General features: G+C 44.5%; 2 protein-coding genes across 3 annotated transcripts in view; one reads left to right on the forward strand and one right to left on the reverse strand.

The window, feature by feature from the left end:
- The window catches only part of PGM5 (phosphoglucomutase 5), a 186,273-nt gene extending 172,585 nt beyond the window's left edge, over positions 1-13,688 (forward strand). For both annotated transcript variants that reach the window (XM_029055729.1, XM_029055728.2), the window contains one exon: positions 12,263-13,688. In XM_029055729.1, the coding sequence (XP_028911562.1) occupies positions 12,263-12,352 (90 nt within the window). In that variant the 3' untranslated portion in view covers positions 12,353-13,688. The remainder of the gene's footprint in view (positions 1-12,262) is intronic.
- Positions 13,689-22,270: 8,582 nt separating this feature from the next.
- TMEM252 (transmembrane protein 252) lies at positions 22,271-25,747 on the reverse strand. The gene is made up of 2 exons (XM_001507895.3): positions 25,399-25,747; positions 22,271-24,400 (listed from the first exon to the last, which is right to left on the reverse strand). The coding sequence occupies exons 1-2, from the start codon at positions 25,674-25,676 to the stop codon at positions 24,124-24,126; spliced, it is 555 nt and encodes a 184-aa protein (XP_001507945.1). The 5' UTR covers positions 25,677-25,747; the 3' UTR covers positions 22,271-24,123.
- Positions 25,748-27,941: the final 2,194 nt, after the last annotated feature.

The following is a 27,941-nucleotide window of genomic DNA, read 5'->3' on the forward strand; positions in this document are numbered from 1 at the left end:
GTGCAGGTGGGTGGCCCAGTGGAGTCTGATTCATTGTCTGTTATTAGACAGAGGAGCAGCATTGCCTAGTGGAAAGAGCATGGGCCCAGGAGTCAGAGGATGTGAGTTCTAATCCCGACTCTGCCACAAGTCTAGACAGTGAGCCCGTTTAGACTGTGAGCCCATTATTGGGCAGGGATTGTCTTTATCTGTTGACGAATTATATGTTCCAAGAGTTTAGTACAGTGCTCTGCACATAGTAAGCGCTCAATAAATACTATTCAATGAAGAGAAGTAGCGTGGCTCAGTGGAAAGAGCACGGGCTTTGGAATCAGAGGTCATGGGTTCGAATCCTGGCTCGGCCACTTGTCAGCTGTGTGACTTTGGGCAAGTCACTTCACTTCTCGGTGCCTCAGTTACCTCATCTGTAAAATGGAGATTAAGACTGTGAGCCCCACGTGAGACAACCTGATTCCCCTGTGTCTATCCCAGCGCTTAGAACAGTGCTCGGCACTTAGTAAGCGCTTAACAAATACCAACATTATTATTATTTTTATTAACAAGTCTGCCATATGACCTTGGGAAAGTCATTTAACTTCTCTGGGCCTCAATGATTTCATCTGTAAAATGGGGATTAAGACTGGGAACCCCATGGGGGACTGGGAATGTGTCAAACCTGATTTCCTCGTTTCTAATAATAATAATAATTAAGGTACCTATTAAGCACTTACTATGTGCCAAGCACTGTTCTAAGCACTGGGCTAAATACGAGTTAATCAGGTTGGACACAGTCCCTGCCCCACATTGGGCTCACACTCTTAATCCCCATTTTTTACAGATGAGGTAATTGAGGCACAGAGAAGTGAAGGGACTTGCCCAATGTCACACAGCAGACAGGTGGTGGAGCTGGGAAAATAATAATAATAATAATAATGGCATTTGTTAAGCGTTTACTATGTACCAAGCACTGTTCTAAGCACTGGGGTAGATACAAGGTTGTCCCACAAGGGGCTCACAGTCTTCATCCCCAATTTACAGATGAGGGAACTGAGGCACCGAGAAGTCAAGTGACTTGCCCAAAGTCACACAGCTAATCAGCCGAGATTAGAACCCACGACCTCTGACTCCCAAGCCCGGGCTCTTTCCACTATGCCACGCTGCGTCTCTAACCCATGAAGCCGGGATTAGAACCCATGACCTCCTGACTTCCAGGCCAAAGCTCTATCCACCTAGCCAGGACCTATAGTGCTTGGCACATAGCACTTAACAAATACCATTTTTATTATTATTAGAAGGAAAAGTTAAGGACATTAGAAGAAACATCCCTGCCCATGAGGCTGGATGGCTGGGGGTGGGCGGGGGGCCTACATCACAAGACCCCACATCACACAGTTCCTTCAAGCATCCTTTGGTGCCACTGTTGGAAATAGAATACCGGGCTGGATGGACCATTAGTCTGACCCAGAATGGCATGTCTTATGTTATTACCTTTAAAGAAAAAATCAACCAGAAAATGGGAAAATAATAATCCTGCAAATGGTGAGGCATTTTTCCAGCAGGGCCATAGAGGTGGCAGAAAATAAAGGGATCAGTGCCACTCAGATGAGCCCTGTTTTAGCTCCATAGTTCCAGTTCTGTTGTTAATTGTAAAACGATGGGCCTGGCCCTCACCCCTTTCATGCCCCCATGTGTATTGCACATGTAGAAAACCTTTGAAGCTGAAGTTTGATGGACTCACAGAAGAAATGCGTGAGGAAATAGTAGTGGTGGAAATTGGGCCCAGCCCAAATCCTCCAACCTTTGCAATTTCATTTTTAAATGAAAAGAGTCTCAGTATTTGTTAGAGTTGGAATCTAATCAATCTAATTTGTTAGAATCTTGCTAAAATATCTCTGATGAGTAGACGTGAAAAGCAGCATAGCCTAGTAGAAAGAGCACGGGACTGGGAGTCAGGAGACCTGGGTTCTAATCCCACCTCCATCACTGGCCTGCTGCGTGACACTTCTCTGTGCCTCAGTTCCACATCTGTAAAATGGGTTTTAAATACCTGTTCTCCCTCCCCTTTATACTGTGAGTTCTGTGTTGGATAAGGACTGTACCCAATCTGATTATCCTCTTATCTATCCCAGTGCTTAGTAGAGTGCTTGGCACATAGTAAGTACTCAGCAGTTACCACTATTTATTGTCATTATTATTAGTATTATTAGGAGTAGGAGGAAGAGTAATAGTAGTATAAAAATCCCTGCTCTGCCCAAGAATCCCCAGGAGAATTGGAGTATTAGAAGATCAAACCAGAATTCTACTTGAAACCCTATATGTGTCTTTTGAGAGGCCACACAGCTTTCAGAAATCATGTTGAGGGGGAATTCAGACACAATATTTGCAACTGATAATTCATTTAAAGGACTGAAATTTGGAGAGAAACCTGTAAGACTCAATTCACAAACCAAAAGTCCACCTCCTCACCTATTTGGGCTAACCTTTCACAAAGGGTAAGCTTACCACATGTTCCCACGTCAGGGAAGAGTCAGATACCCTCGGGACTCATCCAACAGAGCATCGAAGGGAGAAGAGCAAAAGAACATGCCAGCCTTTTCCCTTGGAATCGTCAAAGCTTTTGTTAAGTCCTCTCCCCACAGGAAATAGAGGCAAACTCTGTCCAGCAAATAGCCCCTCTGATACTTGGGAACTACAGAAACCAGCCCTTTGCTTGTTGGGAAATACAGATCAAACTCCTTTTTCCCAAAGATCTTTTATCCAACCTAAATGCAAGGTTCGGTCAGCTGTTTTGGAAAACAACACAGCTTAACAGTATTGTAGGAGCATGGCAGAGTATACAGGGTTAATAATAAACTGGGCTGCACCTGGATTTGTAAGTCTGGTTGATTTGTCTCATTCATATTGACACTTTAAGACCCTAGAGGAAAAAAGTGAAATCCTGCCTAATGTCTTTCGGATGACTATATGGGTAAACATATTCACTGCCACGTTATGTACTCTCCTTTCCCTTCCCTACTATCTCTACCTAATTTGAATACCATAGCTCCACATTGGGAGCCAAAGGGAGCTCTGAGTAAATAAAGAAATCAACCCAGTGCCTTTTTATTTGATTTTAATTTGGATCTCTCTATCCCTCATGGCCTCATGGTCCCAAACCAGTGGAAAAACATGGGGAAGAATGAAAGGAAACCACCCCTTACCCCCCATCAAAGACGATCTGGTTTTTGTTAGGCGTTTTAGTATGAGCATTCTCAAAGCTCTAGTTTATTTTTTCTTTCACTTGGAGCTTTTTCTGATGTGTTTCATCCATGCACATCTTGGAATGATTTTTTCTCCTCAAAGAAAGACTTTGGTACAGGTTTATTTTCTGAGCGATGGACTGGGAGACATATTTTCCCCCAGAGCCAGGAGTGATCCAGGTCGGTCTCTTCCAGGGTCCATGTTGCTTAGCAAATTCGACACCATTGAAATTCAAGGCTGAAAAGTAGACACACAATATAGAAACACACACACACACACACACACATTAAAATGAGGGCTGTGGTGAGATGATTTGCAATTCAATAACAATTTGTATGCTTGGGCTGCAGAGCTCCAGACCTCTTTCTAAGACATCAGTACTATGTTCTGTAGTTCCTCCCATATGTGAAAATATCTATTTAAACACCTCAAAACACAACTAGTGTGAGTAATAGGTGACCTTGTAGGATAAATGAGAACATAAGGCAGGGTGGAGTACAAGACTGTACTGAAAGGACTCAGGGGTGACATCAAACTCCTCTAGACTGTAAACTCATTGTGGGCAGGGATCGTGTCTACCAACTCTTTTGTATTGTACTCTTCCAAATGCTTAGTACAGAGCTCTGCACACAGTAATCCCTCAATAAATACCATTGACAATGCTCAAACCCACATTATGATACATGCTGTTGCTGATCCTGTAAGAAATGTGTGAAAAAGAATAGAATGTAAAGACTAGGAGAGAGGGTGCAAACAGAGTGGTTGGTAATCATAAAGACCTCAGGGCTAAGAGGCAAGAGGATGGTAGAAGGTTGTACCTGATACCAGGAACAGCTGATAAAGCTCCAAGGAGTGGTCACTTGGCACTGGTCTATCTGTGAGAAAGAAGTGTTTATCCCTGGAGGTCCTTAAGAAGAGGATAGATCACCACCTGTCCTGGACTTATTCATCTGGTTGGAGGGAGAGGATGGGTTCATTTGACCACTCTAAGTCCCTTCCAGGTTAACGATTCTACTGATGATTTTCACCTCCAAATATTGTAAGTACAAAATGATTCAATACTGAATTTAGAACTTTGTGTTCTATCTTCGTGGCCTCATTTTGCTAACAAGTGATAACAGTAGTTCTATGTAATAATTGTTCTTCTTCCTCCCCCTCTGAATGGTGGCTGTGATAGGAACAGGGGTCGGGTCTCCATTTACTAAGAACCAGGAGAGAGAGAACTTACGGTGGCATCAAGAGGAAGGTGAGAGAGACTCCAAAAACAGAGAGGGTAGAAAAACAAAAGGTTAAGTCGAAATCTCAACTTTCCCATCAAGTCTTTGAGGGTTTCAGCTATTTGAATAATATTTTGACTATTTAAAAAATCCTGCAATTATCTAGGCTGTCCACATATCCAGATCTGTCTCAGTCCTGTGCATTCTGGGTAACTTACATTTTTGCAGTAGAGAAAAATTATCCTCACCATTCAGCATTTCCATTTCAATGTGCTTTATTAGAAAGAAAGTACCGTCTTTTCAATTAATCAACCAAGGACATATAGTTGTTTTTTTTTCAGGAGAAGGGAGAGGTCCACAGTATCAGAGGTGGTCAAGGGGTCATGGAGAAATAGGTCAAAGTAGAGCCCATTTGATTTGGTTATGAGGCGGTTACCGGGGACTTTGGGGGATGTGGTCTCATTGGAGTGAAGGGAACAGAAACCATATTGTAATGGGAAGCAGTGTGGCTTAGTGAAAGGAGCACGGGCTTGGGAGTCAGAGGTCGTAGGTTCTAATCCCGGCTCCGCCACTTGTCAGATGTGTGACTTTGGACAAGTCACTTCACTTTTCTGTGCCTCAGTTACCTCGTCTGTAAAATGAGGATTAAGACTGTGAGCCCCAAGTGGGACAACCTGATTACCTTATATCTATCCCAGCACTTAGAACAGTGTTTGTCACATAGTAAGTGCTTAACAAATACCATAATTATTATTAATCAATCAGTCATATTTATTGAGCATTTACTGTGGGCAGAGCACTATACTAAGTGTTTGGGAGAGTACAGTATAGCAGAGTTGGTAGACATTTTCCTAGACTGCAAGCTCATTGTGTGCAGGGATTGTCTCTCTTTATTGCTGTATTGTACTTTTCAAGTGCTTAGTACAGTGCTTTGTACACAGTAAGTGCTCAATAAATACTATTGGATGAATGAATGCCCACATCGAGTACAATACAATACAATTATTATATACAATAGTGTACTGGATCAAAAATGTAGTTGGATGAGAAGAAAGGGAAATAACGGACATATAAAGCCCATTTGAGGAAGCAATAGCCCTCTGTTTTCAAAATCACTCAGTGGTATTTATTAAGCACTTAAGGTGTGCAGAACACTATACTAAGTGCTTGGGAGAGTACAATGTAATAAAGTTGGTAGACACGATCCCTGCCCACAAGGAGATTACAGTCTAGAGGGGGAGACATGCATAATAATAAATTACGGATAAAGGAAATGGCAGAGTATAAGGATATGTACAAAGGTTGTGTGGGGCTGGGGGTGGAGTGAGTGTCAAAGTGCTTAAGTACAGATCCACGTGCATAGGTGATGCAGGAGGGACAGTGGATAGGATGGTGAAATGAAAAATGGACTTAGGAAAGGCATCTCAGAGGAGACATGATTTAGAGAAAAAAAATTGGTATTTGTTAAATGCTTACTATGTGCAGAGCACTGTTCTAAGCGCTGGGGTAGATACAGGGTGATCAGGTTGTCCAACGTGAGGCTCACACTTAATCCCCATTTTACAGATGAGGGAAATGAGGCACAGAGAAGTTAAGTGACTTGCCCACAGTCACACAGCTGACAAGAGGCAGAGGTGGGAAGCAGCAGAGAAGCGGCGTGGCTCAGTGGAAAGAGCACGGGCTTGGGAGTCAGAGATCGTGGGTTCGAATCCCGGCTCTGCCACTTGTCAGCTCTGTGACTGTGGGCAAGTCACTTAACTTCTCTGTGCCTCAGTTACATCTGTAAAATGGGGATTAAAATTGTGAGCCCCACGTGGGACAACCTGATCACCCTGTATCTACCCCAGCACTTAGAACAGTGCTCTGCACATAGTAAGCGCTTAACAAATACCAACTTTATTATTTAGAAGGGGTTTTAAGATGGTGAGAGTGGAAGTCTATTGGATATGAAAGGACAGGGAGTTCCAGGCCAGAGGGAGGACATGGGCAGGGGTTGGTGGTGAGACAGATGAGATCGAGGTAGTAAGTAGGTTGGTGTTAGAGGAGCAAAGTGTGAGAGTTGAGTTGTTGTAGGAGATTAGTGAGGTTAGGTAGGAGGGAGACCCCTGATAATAAAAATAATAATGATTGTGCTATATGTTTAACACTTAATAAGTGGCAAGCACTCTCCTAAGCACTGGGATAGATACAAATAAACAGATGGACGCAGTCTCTGTCCCACATCTCCCGTCCCCTACAAAAAACATTTGTTTGCTTTCACCCTTTTCTCCCTATCCACCATCTTCAACCATTCACTCTTTGGTGGCTTTTTCCCCCTCTGTCTTCAAACATGTAAAAGTCTCCCCTATATTAAAAAAGTCTTCCCCTATATTAAAAAAAGTCTCCCACTGCCCCCTTCTGCTATTACTCCATCTCCCTTCACTAAAAATCCAGGTGGTTGGAAATGAACAAAGTACCTATTTGAGGATCCTTTACTTATTTTGTCTGCCTGTGCCATTCAAGTCCAGTGTTAAAAATCCTGCTGACTTTAAGGGCAGGGTCATTAGAAGTCTTTCAAAACGTGTGTGGAGGACGGAGCCAGGGACTAACTCTCCGAGTTTATGGTTTTTCAGGAAAAAAAAAAAACCTTTTTCCAGCTGTTGGCAAGCCGTTGTCCCATTGTGGGTCACTAAGACCACTCAACGGAAGTTTTTTTTTACAATCCTGGCAGACCAATGCATGGTCATGGAAACAGAGCATTTCATTTTCTTTTAAAGATGAATTGATTTAAATTTTTGCAAAAGTGAGGGGGGTTAGAGATGCCTCACAAATTTCACTCATAGGATGTTTGATGATGCAGGTTGCTCTGAAGGACTGTGGGGCCATTGGGTTATCCTCGGTAAGTGTAGTGGAGTTGTCAGCTGGGAATTTTATTGCTGCCTGTATGCTGCTGAATAGCCCTATTATCTCAAGAATGTTGTCTCTTCTGGAAAGTCTAAGAAGGTAATTGTTCCTCAATACTGGCAGCCCCATGCCGTGCTGTGTTCTTGGCCATCGCCCCCACTGATTCACGCAAGCCTTTCCACTTGCTTCAAGAGAAATGGCTAAACCTGTTTCTGGAATGGTATTAGGTTTTCTTTTGTATAGCCAGTTAACTATTTACTTTGAGTCTTGTGACAGAATCATGAAGGCACTTTGGTTCAACAGCCCATTTCCACCTCTCCGGTCAGGTTAAGGAGTCCAAATGACAGCTCTTGTTGGTGTTCTCAATTACATTTATGCAGATAAATGTCACAGAGACAATATAATTGAAAATGAAAGCACTTTAGGTTGGAATTCCTGATTGGACCGTTGTTTTCTCAACCCCTTTTTCAAATACAGTAGGTTTTCTTGGGTTTGTTTTTAGCACACTCATTTTCATTCCAGTTGAAGGAAACTCAGACCCTTAAAATTGAAACAAACAAGAGACCAGCTGTTTTGCTATTGTCGATGGAAGAATAATTTGCTGACTTAGAACCAAGCAGATTATCTGTGGCCACTTATGCAGAGCGTGTTTCCTCTAGCCCAGCTGTAGAAAAGTTATAGCCAGGACCAAGCCAAGGAAGCGATGAAACTCAAAGCAAGACACTGTGCCTCCATTACCAACAGAATTGGTGAAGGCCTTAGTGCTGGTGTTTGCTTCCTGTCCCCCATCTGGGCTTCTCTATATGTAAGGCTTCCCAGAAGTGTGAAAATCCCAGCTTGGTCACACTCACTCCTACAACTCAAGGCCCAGGAAAGCTACCCAATTTCTGTTTTCCTTTTATAACCGGTGCCGCTGGGTTATTCTCTCCCCCTGTTTTGGATTATTTACCAGAGGTGTTTAAATCCTGATAGTTCTATCATGGGACAGCAAGAACACTAATAATTTGAATCCACTGACAATCAAATATTCTTGTAGCTAACACATTGTTTGGGTCAAGTATTTTTTCTTTAATTAAAGAAAGTGCTTTATTTATGCTTTAATTAATAAAATGCTTTAATTAATTAAAGAAGTGCTAAATAAAATTTCCTATTTTTTTTTCAAATCTCCCTCCTCAGTCTGTCCCTGCTCATCCTCCACTGTTAATAATTGTGATATTTGTTAAGCGCTTACTATGTGCCAGGCACTGTACTAAGCACTGGGTGGATACAGGCAAATTGGGTTGGACACAGGCCCTTGTCCCACATTCATTCATTCATTCATTCAATAGTATTTATTGAGCACCTACTATGTGCAGAGCACTGTACTAAGCGCTTGGAATGCACAAATCGGTAACAGATAGAGACAGTCCCTGCCCTTTGACGGGCTTACAGTCTAATTGGGGGAGACAGATGGACAAAAACAATAGCAATAAATAGAACCAAGGGGATGTACATAGGAGGCTCACTGTCTCACATGAGGCCCCATTTTACAGTTGTGGTAACTGAGGCACAGAGAAGTGAAGTAACTTGCCCAAGATCACACAGGAAACAAGTGGTGGAGCCGGGATTAGAACCCATGACCTTCTGACTCCCAGGCCCATGCTCTATCCAGTATGCCATGCTGCTTCCCTCTTAATGAGCAATGAAATGACTAAAAATCTGTGCTGAAGGGAAGAGAGGAGGGGCATCAAGGGGTCTACCTAATTCACAAACTAGCCTTGAACACACAGGAGTGATTGCCATTGCGATGTTCTTTTCTTAGGTGGAATGGGCGTAGCCAACCACTTGGGAGAGATAGATTCCTAGGGGCTTGATGGAACTTGTTCTTTGGTGAGTATGTGATCTGCCCCATACAATAGGAGCTTGGTTTCTGGCTGTTAGTGGGGCAGCACTTCTTGGCTGAACAGGGAAATGACTCTCTAAACTCCACTAGATTGTAAGCTCCTTGAAGGCAGGGATTGTGACTACCAACTCTAGTGTACTCTTCCAAGCACTTGTGCTCTACCCACGGTAAGCATTCAATAAATGCCACTGATTGCACCCCCGATGTTTGATTTGAGTCTATCTAACCATCTCCATGGAGACCGACTGAGCTACCAGCTATTAGAACTGCACTCTGGATTGTGCATTCTTACTCTTGCCTCTGCAGCTCCTTTTTATCATTATCCAACACAATTCAGCTCTCACTTGAACTCCAGTTAGGTGCAGGAAAAAACAAAGGACAGGCCTTAGGCCAAGGGATGGTATGATAGCCTGTGGTTCCTTGGCTGAAACCTGGTGACACTAGCCAAGAGAGGCTCAGAAACCCAGTGAATGGCTGGCAACCAGCCAGCCAGCCATTGTTACTGAATACTCACTCACTGGATCTACCCAGCACAAGGTGATGTCAAGTGAAGAGTCGGCAATTATTCACGTGCTATGCTAGATCCAGATAGCCAACAGGTAATTTGAGCCAAAACAAATCCACCCTGAATGCTCTGGTTTGGCTGTGGGCATTGATCAAGTTAAACCAGAGAACTGACAAATCGCCACCTCTCTGGGGATCCGATGGGAAATAGAGGAAGGAGGCCTAGTTTTTACCTTCAAGATGTTTACGGTCTAATGAAAAAAAAATAAACACAAATAAGAGACTATAACCACAAATTGCAGAAACACATGAACATACCATATATCAGTGAATGTATTTATAATGATGCGCAGGGAGGGGATTGGAGTCTCTGGAGGCAGGTAAGTCATAATGGTAAATTCTGGGCCAAAGGCCCTTTTCAAAGGATTCCTGAGATGAGAGACTAAGTTCTGAGTTTCCTGGTGATTTGAATCCCCGCTATCAATTAATCAATCAATCAGTGATATTTATTGAGCACTTACTGTGTGCAGAGCACTGTACTAAATACTTAGGAAAGTATGATACAACAGAGTTGGTAGACACGTTCCCTGCCCACAGTGAGCTTGCAACCTAGAATCAGACTAGCCCTCCGAGTGCAAATGATTCCTGAAGCCCCGGTGGCCACAATGAATCTGACACTGCAGGTGCCCCTCACAGATGATGGGCAATGTGACTGAGGGTGGGGATCGTGTCTACTAATTCTATTTGCAATCTCCCAAACTCACAGTACAGACCTCTGCACACAGGTACTTAATAAATATGATTGATGGTGATGGTAATTTCCTGAATGGAGTGAATGAGAAAAATAGAGAGAGGCAGAAACAGTCATGGAATCTCTACAAAATCTTAGAGAAGCAGCATAACCTAGTGAATAGAGCATAGCCTAGGAGTCAGAAGGACCCGGGTTCTAATCCTGGCTCTGCCACTTGTCTATTGCGTGACCTTGGGTAAGTCACTTCACTTCTCTGTGCTTCAGTTACCTCATCTGTAAAATGGAGATTAAGACTGTGAGCCTCATGTGAGAGCTGAACGGGGTAGCTTGTATCTGCCCCAGTGTTTAGTATGGTGCCTAGCTCATAGTAAGTGCTTAACAAGTACCATAAAAAATCCTATCTCTAAGGCCAAAGGAGAAATAGATGAATAATAATAATAATCATGGTATGTCTAAAGTGCTTATTATGTGCCAGGCACTGTACTAAGCACTGGGATGGATACAAGCAAACTGGGTTGGACACAGTTCCTTTCCCACAGTCCCTTTCCCATATGGGGCTCACAGTCTTTATCCCCATTTTACAGATGAGGTAACTGAGGCCCAGAGAAGTGAAGTGACTTGCTCAAGGCCACCCAGCAGATAAGTAGTGGTTAGCCAGGATTAGAATTATTGATTATTATTATTATTATGGTATGTGTTAAGCACTTACTATGTGTCAAGCGCTGGGGTAGATAAAAGGTAATCAGGTTGCCCCACATGGGGCTCACAGTTTTAATCCCCATTTTATAGATGAGGTAACTGAGGCACAGAGAAGTTAAGCGGTTTGCCCAAGGTCACACAGCAGACAAGTGGTGGACTTCTGACTCTCAGGCCCGTGATCTATCCGCTAGGCCACTCTACCAGTGCAACCAGGGTGACATTAGGGAAGAATCACACAGGACATGGGTTTTGAGTAATGCTTAGAAGGAGGGGAGAGGGACGTTGTTTGATAAAGCAGAATGGGGACGGCATTCCAGGTAAAGATGGGAGATGGAGTGGTGTGAGTTTTGATGTCTTGAAGAGCAACCATCTCATGGTTCTTTCAGGGATCTTTTTTCCCCTGTTGGAAACAGAATACTAGGCTGAATGGACCGTGGATTTGACCTAGTTATGTCCTTAGGGTTTGTGGGGAGGTAGAGTTGAGTGCTGGAAGTAGTGAGAGTGGAAGACTAGAGCTGAAAGGGAGAGAGGTGGGGGGAGAGAGAGAGAGAATCAGCTAAGAATGGGGAAACCAGATGATAGAGAAGACTGAATTGACTGGCTAGGCACTTAAGTAGAATGTGGGTGGTGGTTGTGAGGCCACCGTAGGCTTTTGAGGAGGAGAGTGACCTGATCCAACTGGCACTTTGTGTAGATGATTCAGGCTGCCGTGTGTAGGATGGACTGGAGAGTGGGAGGCCCAAAAGGAGGCTTATTCAGAGTGGTGGCTGGAGTAGATCTATGGAATATGACAGAGGAAGGCTCAGTAGGATTTAGTGAGTGAGAGTGGTGAGAAGTATTGAGTCCAAGGTGGTGATCACAAGGGACACAAGGGTGCCATTTACCCGGAATGTTAAGAAGAGGCTCGGCGGGGAGGGGAGGGAAGTCGACGGTAGCAGGCGTCCAACATTTTGACCATCTGCAGTTCTGTCCAGAGGACCATCTGAAGTGGAGCTGAACTCCCCCATTTGTCATCATAGAAACTCCGTTAAGGTGACCAAGTTCTGCGGCTTGCTTATTGCCTCATTCCCTCCAAGTTGCTCATGATGTTTTCTCTTCCCTTTCTAGGCGGTGCTGAGTCCTCTCATAGCCATTGCACTGAAAATTTCCCAGATTCACGAGCGGACAGGCCGCAAGGGGCCCACTGTCATCACCTGAACCAGCAAAGGATCACTCACCCAGGGCCCAAAGAGCACGAGCTGCTTTTGCTGATGCCTTCTTGCTACCTGTTTGTGCCTTGTATGACTTTTCAAAGAGGTTTTGCTGGTGGGGGGCGGTGGGTGGGAAAGCAAAAACAATCAGTTTTATTTTGATCTTATCCAGTTGCATTAACCGCCAAATGCAACCTTGTATTTAGCCGTCTGTTAAAGCTGCAGTATCCTTTTGTATCTCCCTCATAACTAAACTAAGAACCAAGAACTTCCCCACTCCCAAGCCAGAAACAGGTTGGGAGACAGCTGAATCCTGTCTTTTCCCTACCCTAATGGTGCAACATGAAAAAAGGTTTTGGACTCGGAAGAGAGAGCGAGATCAGGCCCAAAACTTGGGCGATGTGGGCTCAGATTCAGATGATAGAGAGTCCTAGTCAGATCATAATAGGGCGCTTGGGGCCCTAGACAGCTGGGAGGAGTGTTCCAGCTTCTGCAGTCGGAAAAAAATTTCACCTCCCCTCTTGATATTGTCCACCCTCACCACTGCTTTCCTATCTGCCTGCCTCCCTCCACACCCACTGTAGCATTGTGTAAATCACTCTTCCATCAGAACATGCTATTTAACTGTAACCTGAAAATAAGTCCTTCATTCATCATTCAAGTGGGAAACATTCCGATGGCCATTCCTTTGGAAATGTTTTGAACCCATGGGGTATCGGCAGTGACCCTCAGGTTGATACCGTGTGTTTGTAAAAGTCTCTACTAACAGGACAGCTACCATTCTTTTGCTATCCTATCCAGGATCGATTTAAAGAGCCTGCTTGCCAAAGGATCCATATGTAGGGGTGCAGATCGCAGCCTCTTGGCAATAGGAGCAAGAGTGCCAGTAGAACGAGAACAAATGTTTAACAGTGAAGTGAATGCTGGAGGAATGCTGCACGGACCCAGCCAGGTGTAGGCCGTGGACCAGAAGATGAGGGGCTGTGGGAGTAGGGGGGGAGGACCTAGGGAGAGTCAAGAACGCATAGCTTCATATCAGGCTTCCTTTCCTGGGAAACTATACTGCAGCTCTAGCTTTAATGCGCTCTCTCTCTCTCTGTACTCAATGAGAACACAAACACTTAGTGCATGTGACTTGTTTGCATATGTTTTGTTTCCTTGGGAACAGCATGGTCACTTGTCATATCATTTGTTGAGGTGGCTCCATGCAATCTGACACTCTTGCAGCGTGCCTGTGCAATGGAGAGAATGTTGCCAGGAAGGGAATTGTTTTGGTTTTCTATCTACGCTTTTTGTCAAAAATTGCTATGACATTTAGTAGCCAATAAAAATGGAATGCAGTATTTCTGTCTTAATTCTGAATTGTGGGATTGGGGGAGGGTTTTTTTTTTTCCTTTGAGAAGTCAAAGCAAAGTTTCACCTATCCTGATAAATGTGAGCAACCTTAAAGATAGTGAATTTCATCATCATATCATGAGGACCTGAATCAGTGAATGGAACAGAGATGTCTTGAAGCTCTATGTCTTGAAGCTTTCTTTGAGAAGGAGCACAGCTTCACTGGAATTGAGTCAACTGTTCTGAGTATCTTGATCTCACAACCCAGGAAGAGTGTCCTACCTGAATTCAATTTCTGAATCCAGTTGTGGAACCACCTGTCATTCCTCCTCCTGATGGAAACTAGCATACGAGCATTTGCTAATTTCCTGTTTGTTGTCCCTACTTCCTGTATGGAGAATTCCCATAGAGGTGATTCCATTTTGAGGCTGAACAGAAAAAAAGCTTTCTTAGACATGGACATCTACAGGTTGCTGGGTCGAGAGAAAACTTCCTCTGGATTTGCTAAACCACTTCTTAGTTCACTTGAGAGCCATTGTTTTCTTTAAATGGGCCAGTTGACCAATCTCATGGCTACCCACCCTCATGCTCACAGCCATGGCATACGGGGTTGCCCATAAGGACCAAAAAAAACATAGTGTTTGGGCAAGTGCTGGTCACATGGCTGGGTGGGTGGAGGGTGACCTGAGACACAAGAGTGACTGGTCCTGACCCTGCCGAAAGTGGAAAACCAATTCTGTTGGTTCCAGAATGGGGGAGACTGCACTTTGGGTGCTGTCTCCCCTTCCCTGTCTTTTGGCTGAATTAATCCTTCACCTTCCCCAGGACTGATGGAAAGGGCAGAAGGTGACCAGAGCAACTGCCTTGGATCTTGTTCTGGCTGAGGAGACCCAGGTGGTTCCAGGGCCTTCTCTAGTCCTCTAAGTAGCCTACCGCCAGCTCTACTTCACTGCCACCTCCAGAGTTCGCGCCAACTTGGGCCCAAGTTTGCTGCAAGGGAATACCAGCAGCAGCAGCAGCAGCAGCAGCAGTAGAAATTCTGGCCAGGCTGGAGCAGCTGGTGAGAGCATTGACATAGGAACCACAAGGCAACTTTGCAATAGTCAGGGAAGGTGGGAAATAGCCCAGCTGGTCTGGAACAGCCTATGGAGGTGAGAGCAGGGAGGGGCCTTCCCTGACCCTAAGCGGTACTGCTTCCCTGCTCCATGCCTCACTTCAGGCTGGGTCCAGATCTGGCTTCCATCTTTGTTTTCTGACATCCGAGTGGCATCGGTGCCCAAGGTGAAGTGTGTGCAGCAGTGGTGTAGGGACATCAGCTGCACCTCTCAGAGTGGGCACGACATCATGATGTCACCAACACTTACGTCGTGACATTACAGCAGCATGATATCCTGATTTCATGATCCTGACCAGGTCCAGCATGAGAGTTGGGTCTGCTATCACCATCTAAGACTCTTGGTTGTCCACCCTGTTCTTAAAGGACCTCAGCAAAGGAGATTCAACAACCTTCTTTAGAAACTTATTAAACTTTCAAGTTCCTTAGCAACTCAAACCACAATAGCTCCCAAGCTTTCTTTGCTTGGAGGCACTCTAAGTCCACTTTTGAGGTTTTCTGTGCCACTCCTAGTCAGCACTAGCAAAAAAAAAAACCAAAAAAAACTTGACCTTTTTTTATTGACCTTAGTGAAAGACAAAGGACTGTGGATATGATATTTACAGGTGGCTTTTCACCAAACCTAATCTTATGTCTTCTTCAACTATCTGTAGTCTTCCTCTTGTCTTACAGGGGTGGAAGATGGACACAGCCTTCCGGTCTGGTTTCTAGGTACTAAGGAAAAGCAAAAGCAACTCCCCCAGTCTCCTCGTCTGCAGTTTAAGCAGAAGGATATTCCTGGGAATACTGCTATCTGATAGTAAAGTCATACAAACTGGTCAGAGGGATAGATTTGAACCTAGCAGGTACTATTGATTGGGATAGAGTTTTATGTACACTGTCCAACTACGTGTAAAGTAGTCCCTAGTCTAATCTATTGTAATTGTGTTCCTTTGCTCATGTCCTCTACAGCATCTTACCACATGTAAAATCATCCCCAGGGCCAGAGGAAAGAGGGTTGGGGGTAAGCCTATGGCACCTCTAAGGCATTCCAGGAGGGGTTCCGCACCCCCTTTGGGGTTCCACTGCTTCCCTCTCAAGTCTTTCTTTCATCTTTCATGCATCTCTCACTGCAGTTCGAACCCATTTCCTCTGTCTCCATCCGTGGGAAAGATGAAGAATCGCTGATCACTGTCTTCCTTGATGAAAAACCCTTTATGTATTTCAAATAATCATATTTATTGAGTGCTTACTGTGTGCAGAGCACTGTACTAAGCTCTTGGGAGAGTGCAATCTAACAATATAAAGAGTTGGTAGACACATTTCCTGCCCACAATAAGCTTACAGGCTAGAGACTGTTCTTGTAGACAGTTTTTAATTTCCCTCTTAGCCTTTTGTCTCAGATTAATTGTGATGTTTGTTAAGCGCTTATTATGTGCCAAGCTCTGTACTAAGCACTGGAGTAGATACAGTATAATCAAGACAGACACAATCTCTTTTCCTCATGAGGCTCACAGTCTAAGTGATCCAAGAGCCCCAAGACTCTGTGGGGCCTTAGTCCATTTCCAGGAACTGAGTGAGAAAGCTCAGAAGCCCAGAACTCTTTGTGAATCCAGCTGGGGATGAGCTGCTGATCTATTGGATGTGCCATCTCTATTCAGATCTCAAGAAACAGCCATCTAGCATCTGATTCCCCCTCCTCAGGTAATGCCACCCACCTGAGACTTTGGAATTAGACTGTGAGCCCGTTGTTGGGCGGGGATTGTCTCTATCTGTTGCTGAATTGTACATTCCAAGCACTTAGTACAGTGTTCTGCACACAGTAAGTGCTCAATAAATATGATTGAATGAATGAATGAATTCCTTGACTACCCACAAAAATGTGCAAGGAGTCATTTTTTGATTAGCTCCTCTTTCAGCTCCCAATGATCAAAGACCCTTCTGCCCCTGCCCCAGCGGTAACAGTAGGAAGAATTGTGTCAAATGACATTCAAGTCTGGAATATGGGCTAAAGTGCTTTGACATGATGAGGATGCTTTCTGAAACAGAAGCCCTGTAAAGGGACCAACAATCTCCAGCTATACATTGACTAGAGGGTTGGGTGCGCTAATCATCTGGACTTTGACTGTGATGAGAAGGGGCAGGTCAAGACTAGTTCAACATTCGGCATGCAGTGAAAATTCCGGCTGTAGAATTGCCTTTGATGCTGATGACCCCATTCTGTTACTGGAGCTGGGCCAGCTGAGTGTGTTGCTCTCTGGGTACCCTGGAAACACTTGCACACTGACTGAAATGCCAAGCGCCTGTCTGTCTCCCAATAGCCTTGAAGTCTTGGGAATGTTTCCATTCCTAATTGCAGAGGCTGCAGAGAAAATGGGCACGGGACATTATGTAACCTCCCACTAAATCTGCAACAGGCTTTGCATCAGTAATCCAGAGGCTGGTTGGCAGGGGCAAAAAAAAAAAAAAAAGCAAAATCCACATTCTTTTTTGGTGTTAATAAAATCTGCCTTGTTAGCCGGCAAACCATAGGGAGGGTTTGCTTATAGTCCTTTTTGACTCAGTTCAGCACAGAACACTGAAAAGTATTAGGTTGAAATTGTGAGGATGATGTCCTCAAGCTTGTCTCCTGATTGGTGCAGCAGTCTTTCTAATTGACAGCTGTCCTCTGGGGCTACTGGAGACTCTCTGCTGCTCTCCTCATTTCACTGGCAGTCAACTGGACTCTTGGAACTTTGCTGAGATTTTCCCATCTGGCAGTGGAACTGCTGGCTGGAAAAACCCAATATGGTCCATCAAGTGTGCATGTGAGCAGCAGGGTGCTTGGGGTGGGATCTGAGACAGGACTCCATGGCTCCAAAAATATCTTCTGCTGGAAAATCTGTATTTACATTGTCTTGTGTTTACATTTGCTTTGTCCAATTCAGATATAGGCCAAATTAGGTATTTTATTTTTTTTACCAAGAAATTACTTTTAAAAATATGCCTAGACCAGTGAAGGATAGCTAGAGAAAGATTGTCTTGGAAAGCCAAATATTTGCTCTACTAAATTTAACACCTGAATGAATTTTGTTTATCATCACCGTCATTATCAGTATCGTCAATTGACTTATGTAAGTGTTATTACCCAGAGGTATATGGCACTGTACTAAATTCTTTGGGGATTTTACAGAATATGGAGACAATGTAGTTCCTGTCCTCAAGGAACTTGAGAAGCAGTGTGGCTCAGTGGAAAGAGCACGGGCTTTGGAGTCAGAGGTCATGAGTTCAAATCCCAGCTCTGCCACTTGTCAGCTGTGTGACTGTGGGCAAGTCACTTAACTTCTCTGTGCCTCAGTTACCTCATCTGTAAAATGGGGATTAAGACTGTGAGCCCCACGTGGGACATCCTGATTCCCCTGTGTCTACCCCAGAGCTTAGAACAGTGCTTGGCACATAGTAAGCGCTTAACAAATACCAACATTAAATTAAACTTTAATCTGAAAGAAGGCAAGACAGATAAATATATAGTCACCAAGACAGAAGCCCATCTCTAAAACTTTTGATGATTTTCAACTCCATCTTGGCTGGATGTGGGTAGAGGGCAAAGGTTTGGTAGAGTCTGGTTTGAAGTATGTTTGAGAAAACCAGTTTGGGGAAAATGTGTAATGGATGACCAAGGGCAAGACCAAGGACAGTTTTGTTATGCATTGAAAAGATAATTGAACAGATGAAAGAAAGGTTGGAGAGCTTGGAGGAAATAGAAAGAATTGGAGCCAAAGTCAAATGTGATCTACTGCTCGTTACGCTATATTGCCAAGGGTTAATGCTTATAAAGGTGCAGAGAGGTATCTTTATATATTATACATGCATTGCCTTAGGTCCAAAATTAGGCTAGACATCATACTTCTTCCTACTTAAGGACTGCAAATTTAGCTTCCCAGCAGCAAAATATCTGTCCTGAGGACATCTAGAGAGTGCTACTCTGTCTCGGAGTAGATAACTCATAATAATCCTAGAGATGATCAAGATCCCAAATCTAGCCAAGAACAAAACCAGTAGGTCTCAAAAAGAGCAAAACTCTTTCAAATTATTATATAATTGTGGTATTTGTTAAGTGCTTACTATGTGCCAAGCACTGTACTAAGCGCTGGAGTATATAGAAGATAATCAGGTCCCACATGGGGCTCACAGTCTGAGTAGGAGGGAGAACAGGCATTGAGTCCCCATTTTATGGATGAGGGAACTGAGGCCCAGAAAAATTAAGTGTATGCTCAAAGTCCCACAGCAGGTAAAAGGCAGAGCTGGGATTAAAACACCAGTTCTCTGACTCCCTGGCCCATGCTCTTTACACTAGGCCATGCTGCTTCTCTAACAGAGAAGGAGAGAAAACTGGGATAAAAAAGCCTCCATAAAAGGCCTCTGCACACCCTATAATCCAATTAAAAACAATGACAAAAGGAGATTTTGTTGCATTTTCTGAGTTTCACCTTCTTCCCCAATTATCACCCCATATATTCGATCTCACTCCAAGAAATCAACTTTGCAATGGAGCAGAGACAGAGGAGAAAGGATAATATGTTTTTCAGGGATCAGGACCCTGAACTCTTTGCTATTGGAGTGAAGTTTTTTAGCAATCTAACTTTGGAAGATGGAGTTTAGGTTGGAGTCTGCTGAGTTTTCAAGGAGCAAAATTGGTGTGAGTGGGGATATCAGCCTATCAATATGAAAGAAATGAAAATCTCTTCATTTCCTTTGAGGAATTGGTCATCACATATCTGTCATAGGACCTCTTTGACACTGTCTCCTCTTGATACTGTACTAATCTCAACAGCAGGCTCTAGATATCTGTGTCCGTGTCTGAAGAGGGCACTGTTGATTGCATTCCTTTGTAAACCAAAGCTCTCCCCAGCAGGATGATTTTCATGAGGGAAAGGAGGTCAGTTGCACCATGTCCCTCAATTCTCTCATTAACCCTCTCAGGGCCCGGTGGTCACATTTCACAATGACAGGGTGCTGGCGAGGAGTCTGAGGCAGCCGATGGAGCATAATCCACATACGTAAGGGTTAAAGATGCAAAAAATCTATGTTTCTTAGTCTGGCTTTATTAAAAAAAAAGTACCTTCCCCTTCCCTCTCATCCTCAACGAATATTTATTGAGGGCCAACTGTTTGCAAATCTCTTTACTTAGAGTCCTAGGGTTTTGACAGAATACTGAGAAGATGTGGTCTCCTTCCTCAAGGATCTTACCTTCCTATTTCTTAGACAAGATGGTGGCAAATACAGACTACCTTGTAGATACACATGCAGATAAATCCATAAGCTATGCATTCAGAAGCACATAGCGAGAGGGAGGGGTAAGGGGTTGGGTAGAGTTTGTTCAACGTGGACTGTCTTTGTGTTGGCCAGTTAAGTAATGACTCATGAAGAGGAGATTTGAGAAGTATTTTGAAGACTGGAAGGGAAGTGTCTGTGAGAACCTCTCAGGGGATATGATTTGTTATTTCTAGCACCAGTAACTTCCTCTGAAAGATGGAAGTACAATAGCATGATATTTCTGAACAAAGGTAAGGTGAGAGTTTTCTTTTCATTTTTCTGTAGCTTTCTCTGTCACTGTGATTCCACCAGGAGCAAGACTGTGGAAGGGAAATGATTTTTTCCTGCTTCATTAGCTTCCAGCCAGGTCTGTGAGGGATAAATATAGTAAATATCTATCCCACCCAACCTGATAAATGACAGCCATAGTGTTCTGTCTTTTTTTTCCCCCTTTGGGTACACAGATCCTGGAAATGGCTTATCATGAGACTAAGGCTTGCCTGTGAAATTGCTCATGGCAATTTTTTTTTCAACTTCCAATGATCCAGAAACATTTTAGGCATTTCTCTTCAAAACATGGCATCTAGCTAGAAACTAAGGAAAGGTCCACATTCAAAGGGGTATTCCAGTTCGGGAAACATAGATACTGTGAGGCAGTCTGGCCTACTGGGAATGGACATTCAAAGGAATGAGTCGTCAGTCCACTTCTGCTCCCGATTCTAGGTTCCCCAGTTGTTAAGTGGAGCAGGTAGAGATGGGGTGGAGGAAGAGTAGGCATGTGGGGGTGACACCCCTCTTAGGGATTTTATGGGACCAAAGTGGACCAGAAGGGGCTGTGTGAATGGCCAGAGAAAAGAAGCCACCTGCTGTCCTGTGTTGTCTCTCAATCTGTTGGCCTCCAGTTGCTTGTGATGCAGAATCTGCTGAGGGAAGACTAAAGTGATATAATCAACTGATGGATTTCAAGGGTTTCCCTCCCCCCTCACACTTACAAACATTCAGATTATTAAGAGATTGAGATCATAACCCAACCAGGAGAACAGAGACCAAGTCAGTGACTCAGAAACCAGATCATGTGCATTCCTGAGTACTGTGCTCTGCACACAGTAAGGGCTCAAAAAATACTATTGATGGATTGATTGATTTCCTCCTCTCCCGAAAGCCCACCTCCTCTCAGAAGCTTTCCCCCCACCCTGGTCTTATCATTCCTACAGCCACTACTAGCGCTATGTAAATACAGCCATCCTTAGCACTCTGTATATATTGCTTTACATATGCCACTTTATTTATTCACTTATTTATTAATTTATTCATTTTTCCATTCTTTTGCTGTTACAAATTGTATCTGTGCTTTTCCTCCTGCTCCCATTATTTTAAATAATTTATATCTGCCTGTCTTCTCTCATCAGATTGTAAGCTCCTTGAGGGCAGGGACCGTGTCTTTTACTTCTCTTGTACTCATCCAAATGCCTGGTACAGTGCTTAGCATACAGGAGTGCTCAATAAAAACTACTGACTGATTCTCTTCAAGTTTGTTTTTTCCCCCATTTTTCTCCCTCCTCTCCTAATCCCCTCTCCTGTTGTCCATTGTGGATTTTAATGAGTCTCTATGTGTTTCATCTATATGGCAAACTCTAATGAGAGCAAAAGCAAAGTCCCAGGTTTTATGAGAAGCAGCGTGGCTCAGTGGAAAGAGCACGGGCTTTGGAGTCAGAGGTCATGAGTTCAAATCCCAGCTCTGCCACTTGTCAGCTGTGTGACTGTGGGCAAGTCACTTAACTTCTCTGTGCCTCAGTTACCTCATCTGTAAAATGGGGATTAAGACTGTGAGCCCCACGTGGGACAACCTGATTCCCCTGTGTCTACCCCAGCGCTTAGAACAGTGCTCGGCACATAGTAAGCGCTTAACAAATACCAACATTATTATGTTATATAAATCTTCCAGTCTATTTGGAGCATAGAGCTTGTTGCCTCTAACAGCATAGATATTCAAAGGACATTCTCGGGCAGTTTGAATGATCTTTTTGTCTTTTTGGTGTTAATTAACAAACATATATCTAATCCAGGTTTCTGCTCTCTATGTTTTTGGGTGCAATTTTATAAAATCATTCGACTTCAGGTTTTGCTCCAACTTCACATAGGGAATTGAGCTAAGTGACCCAAAATTGATATTTTTCTTAATAAAACTAAAGCAACAGCCACTGAACTTTTAAATATAAAATTTATTGCAGGAAGGTGGCACAATTCCTGATTTACCCAGCAACCATGTAAATACAAAGTTTTCCCAAGTTCAAACTATTTAACACGTGTACAAAATACAAACAATTACAAATACAAATTCCGGCTGTTAGCTAATAACTAAACAGCTTGTTCAGGTCAGCAACTGTTAACGGAACGCAAGGGGAACACATAAGAGAGAAAGAGAATAAAGAGAGAGAGATGGAAAGATGGAAAGAAAACAAGGGGAGAGAGGATGAAAGAATCTATTTACAATGAATACAGAATGAAAGATTTTTGAAAGGGGCAACAGTGTTTACCTCCCTCCAACACAAGAGTAAGGGGCCTTCATGTACAGGTTATCAGTTTGTATCTCCTTTGTGAGAGCCTTTGGTTTTGATTTTCCCTCTTGGAATGTTTATGAATTGAAAAATTGAGGAGTAGAGAGTTCAGGCTCTTGAAAAACCTTTTACTAGTTATTATAGCTTTGGCTGGTGGCCCATGGTTCTTCCTCGGTTGTACTACAGACCTGATCTTCACCCTGATTGGGGTGGGATTGGGGAGGTGGGGTTGGGAAGGTGGGGTCGGGGAGGTGTGTATGTGTGTGTTGGGGGGTGCTGAGGAGAAGGAGTGCAAGAAGGAAGGAAGGACACCTCTGAACCCTTAAGTCTTGTTACTTTGACCTTAAACCTTTAAATGATTCAGGGAAAAGTTCCACAAAGGGGCACAGAAAACATCAGGTAAGTTTTGAACTCTTTTCTGGGTGAACAGACTAACAGCAGGACCACCAGTGGGTCCCCTTGGCAGGGGAGATGGCGTGTTGGGCCAGGTCTCCCTCACCATCCCTGATGTAACATGCTGCTGCTGCTGGTACAGCCAATCCTCTCCCTGGCAGCACCATTTCCTCCCTCCACCACTCTGACACCCAGGGAACCCTGAAGGGAAGAGGTCCAGATTGGGGAATGGGGTGTCAGCCTATGCTTGGGACCTTTGTTCTGCTCCTCTAACTTATCAAAGCAGCAAGAAAAATACAACAACATTTAGCCTCTTTTCAACCAGAAAACCAGCCTGGAGTGAACTCTGTAATGCCATGTTCCATCCAGTGCAAATTAGATCTATTGTCTCCCTTAAGGCAAATCATCCAATTGGGTGTCCAATTTTACTTCTTTAAGCACTTGAGAATTCAGGAGAGACAACAAACTGAAAAGACTTTGATCCCAACGGGTTACATAATGGGATTCGTGGCTGACCGAATGTCAGCCGAATTGAGTAAGGCCTGGGAAGACAGTGAATTAGCAAGGCCTGGAAACCAGAAAGGTATGAAATATTGATCCAGGCATCTTGACACATTTCTAGCTTCCCCTCTCCTTTGAAGAACAAGAAACCAAAGCCTCATTCTTTACTTGTTGTCCCGCACGACCTTCTCATTACTTGCTTTGGACAAGGTATGAGTAGCTGTTTGGGAGGCTCGGTCTGGCGGTGGCCACCCGAAGTGATACAAAAAGGCTGCGGTTTCTGGGACTGTAACCCTCTTCCAAGATAAAGGGCAGCCTGGGTTTTAGGGACCAGGGCACTCTCAGTCAACCACATACATACCGGGTGGCAGCGTCTTTGTCCGTCCCACACCCGCCCCCACTTCTATTGTCACGGGAAGGGATGTTTTAGAATACCCTACCCTACCGTGTGTTTGCAAAGGCCACTGCTGTCATATGTAGCCTCTTCTCCACTAACTCTAACCCAGGATAAATAACCTTTTTTTTCCTTCCACGGTCTCTTGACAGTTCATATTATTAGCAACTGACTCCTGGTGTGGATGCGTCACAAGGGCCTGAGAGCTCTTAGTGCCTGAGGCATTCTTGGCTCGCTCCCTCTCCTCCTCCTGCTGCCACTTCTGCTGTTGCTCTGTCTATGACTGGCGCAGCCACTGCTCCTGCTGTTGGCACTTCTGACGCTTCATAGGGTGGCGGGTTGTCCTTGTAGGGGTCAGTTTCCTCCAGCAATTCCAGGCAGCTCTCAGTGTATGGTGGAGGAATATTAGAGTGCTCTTCCTGGGCTGAGCAGACCTGCTTTTCAGGGTCTATACTGTCTTCATAAGATGGAAGATAAAAATCTGACCTGTTTGAAAAACAATAGCACAAAATACACTCAGGGCATGCATCTTTGATCAGTTTAAGTGGATACCAACTAGATGCCCCCCGCCTCTCGATCTGAAGCAGTCTAAGGTGAACTGGGGGAGACCGATTCATTTTGGGCAACCTCCTCAGCAATTGTGTGGTTGAAGGTCCACGGTGAGCTCGACCCTCTAACTGCCTGCTGCTTTATTCTGGAGTAGGTACTTTCCTGTCTTCCTACTTACTTCTTCCCTCCAAGCTGTTTGTTTAAAAACCACCCAAACAAAATCCTTTTCCAACCAATTCTCCTGACTGTCCTATGCAGCTCCAGGAACAGCCTCCGCCTGACTAGAGGACAGCTGCTGCCTATATTAAACTAGCATTTGATCAGCAAAAGAAAGATTTCCTGCTAAATCTTGTGATCCTATCGCTGGCCACAACATTGCTAATTACTAAATCTTTCTGCTTTCTCCACCGCGTAGGGAGACCGGGGGCGGTGAAGAGGAAGCTTCACTCTGCTTCATATTTAGACTGCCGTGGCAGCACCTATTGTCACTGTTTACCGACTGTAACCACAACAGAACAGGAAGGGCCGTCTGGATCCAGACATCCTGCCTGGAGCGGAACCGGGCCCGGGGCCAATTAATTTAAGGCGCTGCCTACTGTAGAGCAACATCCATCTCGGCCTTTCCTCAGAAACAGCCAGGGCCTTTCCAGCCACACTCCCAGGTGGAACACGGAAGGCCCAGCCCCACCTGCACACTGACCTAGGCGAAGCTCAGATCCTCGCCCACTCCTACTAAGCCCAGTGGAGGTGTGTCTTGTCTCTTCTCTGGTCATCAGGCCTCGTCGCTCCCAATACACTAGCAATCCCCCTGCCAAAGAAGTTCCGGGTTCCACCCTTGGAGCCCTTCATCCCCTCGGAATCATATGCAATTTGGCTCATTTCCCGTTTTGCGATAGAGTTCGGGGCCCCAGTGCTGGTGGCATCCGGGTGCCTACCTGTCCACTGTCTGAATGTGCGTTGCCCGGGGGCCCAGGTGTTGGCGGAACACGTCGCTGAACATGTTCTTGCTTTGGGTGGCCTGGTGGTATGTGCTCCAGAAAATGCCGCTCATGAGGATGAGAAATCCTAAGGGCAAAAGGAAATAGGGGAGGAAGAGGCTGCCCCTACAGCGCAGTAGAGAGCCTGTGGAGACAAAGAATGCACCCAGGCAGATAATCAGGAAGCCCGTCAAGAGGGTGAGGAAGCGAAGGGCTGTGAGGGCTCGTTTCTGCATTTTTGCTGCTTAAGCTTTTTGTCCCTGCCTCAGTCTCGCTCCCGCTCACTCAGAAACAGGGCTTTCCGAGACACCCCTTCCTCTCGGCCCGGCGGAAGGCTTTATATGCCCTGGGACCAACTGGCCTTTGGACAATTAAACCAAGCAGGCACTTAGAAGCTATTCATTAACCGTTGGAAGTAGCAGTAATATCCTTGGGGGATTAACCTATAAACCTAAGGTGGCTTAATGGAAGAAAGGGAAGGTTCTGGGGGTAGCTGCTTTGCCCTACTGAGCTGAGTTGGATGCTCAGCTGATTCTCATTACTTGACAAGCAGATCCCATTGTCTGATTGAGAGGGTCTGGCTTCTTGGGTTTGTTTTTAATGATTGGGTGACCTTGGGCAAGTCACTTCATTTCTCTGGGCCTCAGTTACCTCATCTGTAAAATGGGGATTGAGATTGTGAGCCCTGTGTGGGACAGGGACTGTGACCAACCTGATTAGCTTGTACCTACCCCAGCGCTTGGTACAGTGCCTGACACATAGTAAGCACTTAACAAATACTGTAAAGAAGATTGTTTCTTAATCACCACTGGAGGTAATATTCCATTAGAGAAGTTCAAGAAATCACACTCTGCCATTTCAGGGCTTTATGGCTTGGTACATGTGGGAAGCAGCATGGAGTAGTGGATAGAGCACGGGCCTGTGAGCAAGTCAGAAAGTCATGGGTTCTAATCCCAGCTCCACCATTTGTCTGCTGTGTGGCCTTGGGCAAGTCACTTCACTTCTCTGTGCCTCAGTTACCTCATCTGTAAAATGGGGATGAAGACCATGAGCCCTATGCAGAACAGGGACTGTCCAATCTGATTTGCTTGTATCCACCCCAGCACTTAGTACAGCACCTGGCTCTTAGTAAGTGCTTAACAAATACCATAATAATTATTATTATTATTTGTTAGAGTGAGCTTCATTCCCCAGGGCCTTTCTTGCTTGTTTCTAAAGAGTTCTGAAGGAGCGGGGATTGTTAGCTAGGACTCCTCTCTTGCCTCCATCCCTGCCTGCCTTTGCCATCAGCTAATCTGGAAGCATGATGAATTTGGGCCTCTGGGCTGTGAACAACTAGAAGGGAGATAGAACTTCTAGGGGAGGCAGGGCCTAGTGGAGAGAACAGGGAATGGGGAGTCAGAAGGCCCAAGTTCGAATCCCAGTTCTGCCCCTGGCATGATGTATGACTTCAGACAAGTCATTTAAGCTTTCTGAGCCTCAGTTTTTTCATCTGTCAAATGGAGATAAAATACCTGCTCACCCTACATTTTAGGCTGTGTCCGATCTAACAATAATAACAACAATTATGGTATTTGTTAAGTGCTTACTATGTGCCGAGCACTGTTCTAAACGCTGGGGTAGATACGAGATAATCAGGTTGTCCCACGTGAGGCTCACAGTTTAATCCCCATTTTACAGATGAGGTAACTGAGGCACAGAGAAGTTCAGTGGCTTGCCCAACATCCCACAGCAGACAAGTAGCAGAGCGGGATTAGAACCCATGTCCTCTGACTCCCAAGCCCATGCTCTTACCGCTGAACCATGCTGCTTCTCATCTGATCCGATCTGATCGTCTTGTATTTATCCCAGAGCTCAACATACTGCTTGACACATAGTAAATTATTGTTACTATTATTATTATTATTATGTGATATAGGTAGGTATATGTATCGTTGCATATACCTCATGGAAATAACTAGCACTGCAAAACATTTTGTCACGGTGCTCTGTAATTGACTGTCTCCTTTCTGGCTTTCTTCAAAATCAACATCATAATCAACATTATCATTATAATAATCACAACACGTTATTGAGTCGGAGCACTGTATTAGGCACTGTGAGGACGTGACAGGTAAAACAAAATTCCTACGCCAGGAGAGATCATAATCACTCAATCACCTTGCCCCCTTTCCTACCTTACTTCTCTGGTTTCCTACTACAACCCAGCACACTCATTTTGCTCCTCTAATGCCAACCTACTCACTGTACCTCAATCTTGTCTATGTCACCTCTGATTCCTCGCCCACATCCTGCCTCTAGCCTGGAACTCCCTCCCCCTTAATATCCGATCACTCTCCCCTCCTTATTAAAAGCACAACTCTTCCAAGAGGTCCTCCCTGACTAAGCCCTTATTTCCTCTTCTCCCCCTACTATCTGCATTGCCCTTGCACTTGGATTTACACCTTTTAGTCACTCCAGCCTCAGCCCCCAGAACTTATGTACATATCCCTAATTGATTT

This window comes from Ornithorhynchus anatinus, chromosome X5 (assembly GCF_004115215.2).
Source record: "Ornithorhynchus anatinus isolate Pmale09 chromosome X5, mOrnAna1.pri.v4, whole genome shotgun sequence".
NCBI classification, from domain to species: Eukaryota; Metazoa; Chordata; class Mammalia; order Monotremata; family Ornithorhynchidae; genus Ornithorhynchus; species Ornithorhynchus anatinus.

Excerpts from the sequence above, each read along its gene's own strand:
- TMEM252 (XM_001507895.3), bottom strand. The coding sequence starts at position 25,676 with ATGCAGAAACGAGCCCTCACAGCCCTTCGCTTCCTCACCCTCTTGACG. Across the intron at positions 24,401-25,398 it reads CACATTCAGACAGTGGACAG|GTCAGATTTTTATCTTCCAT; the intron begins GTAGGCACCCGG and ends TTTTTCAAACAG.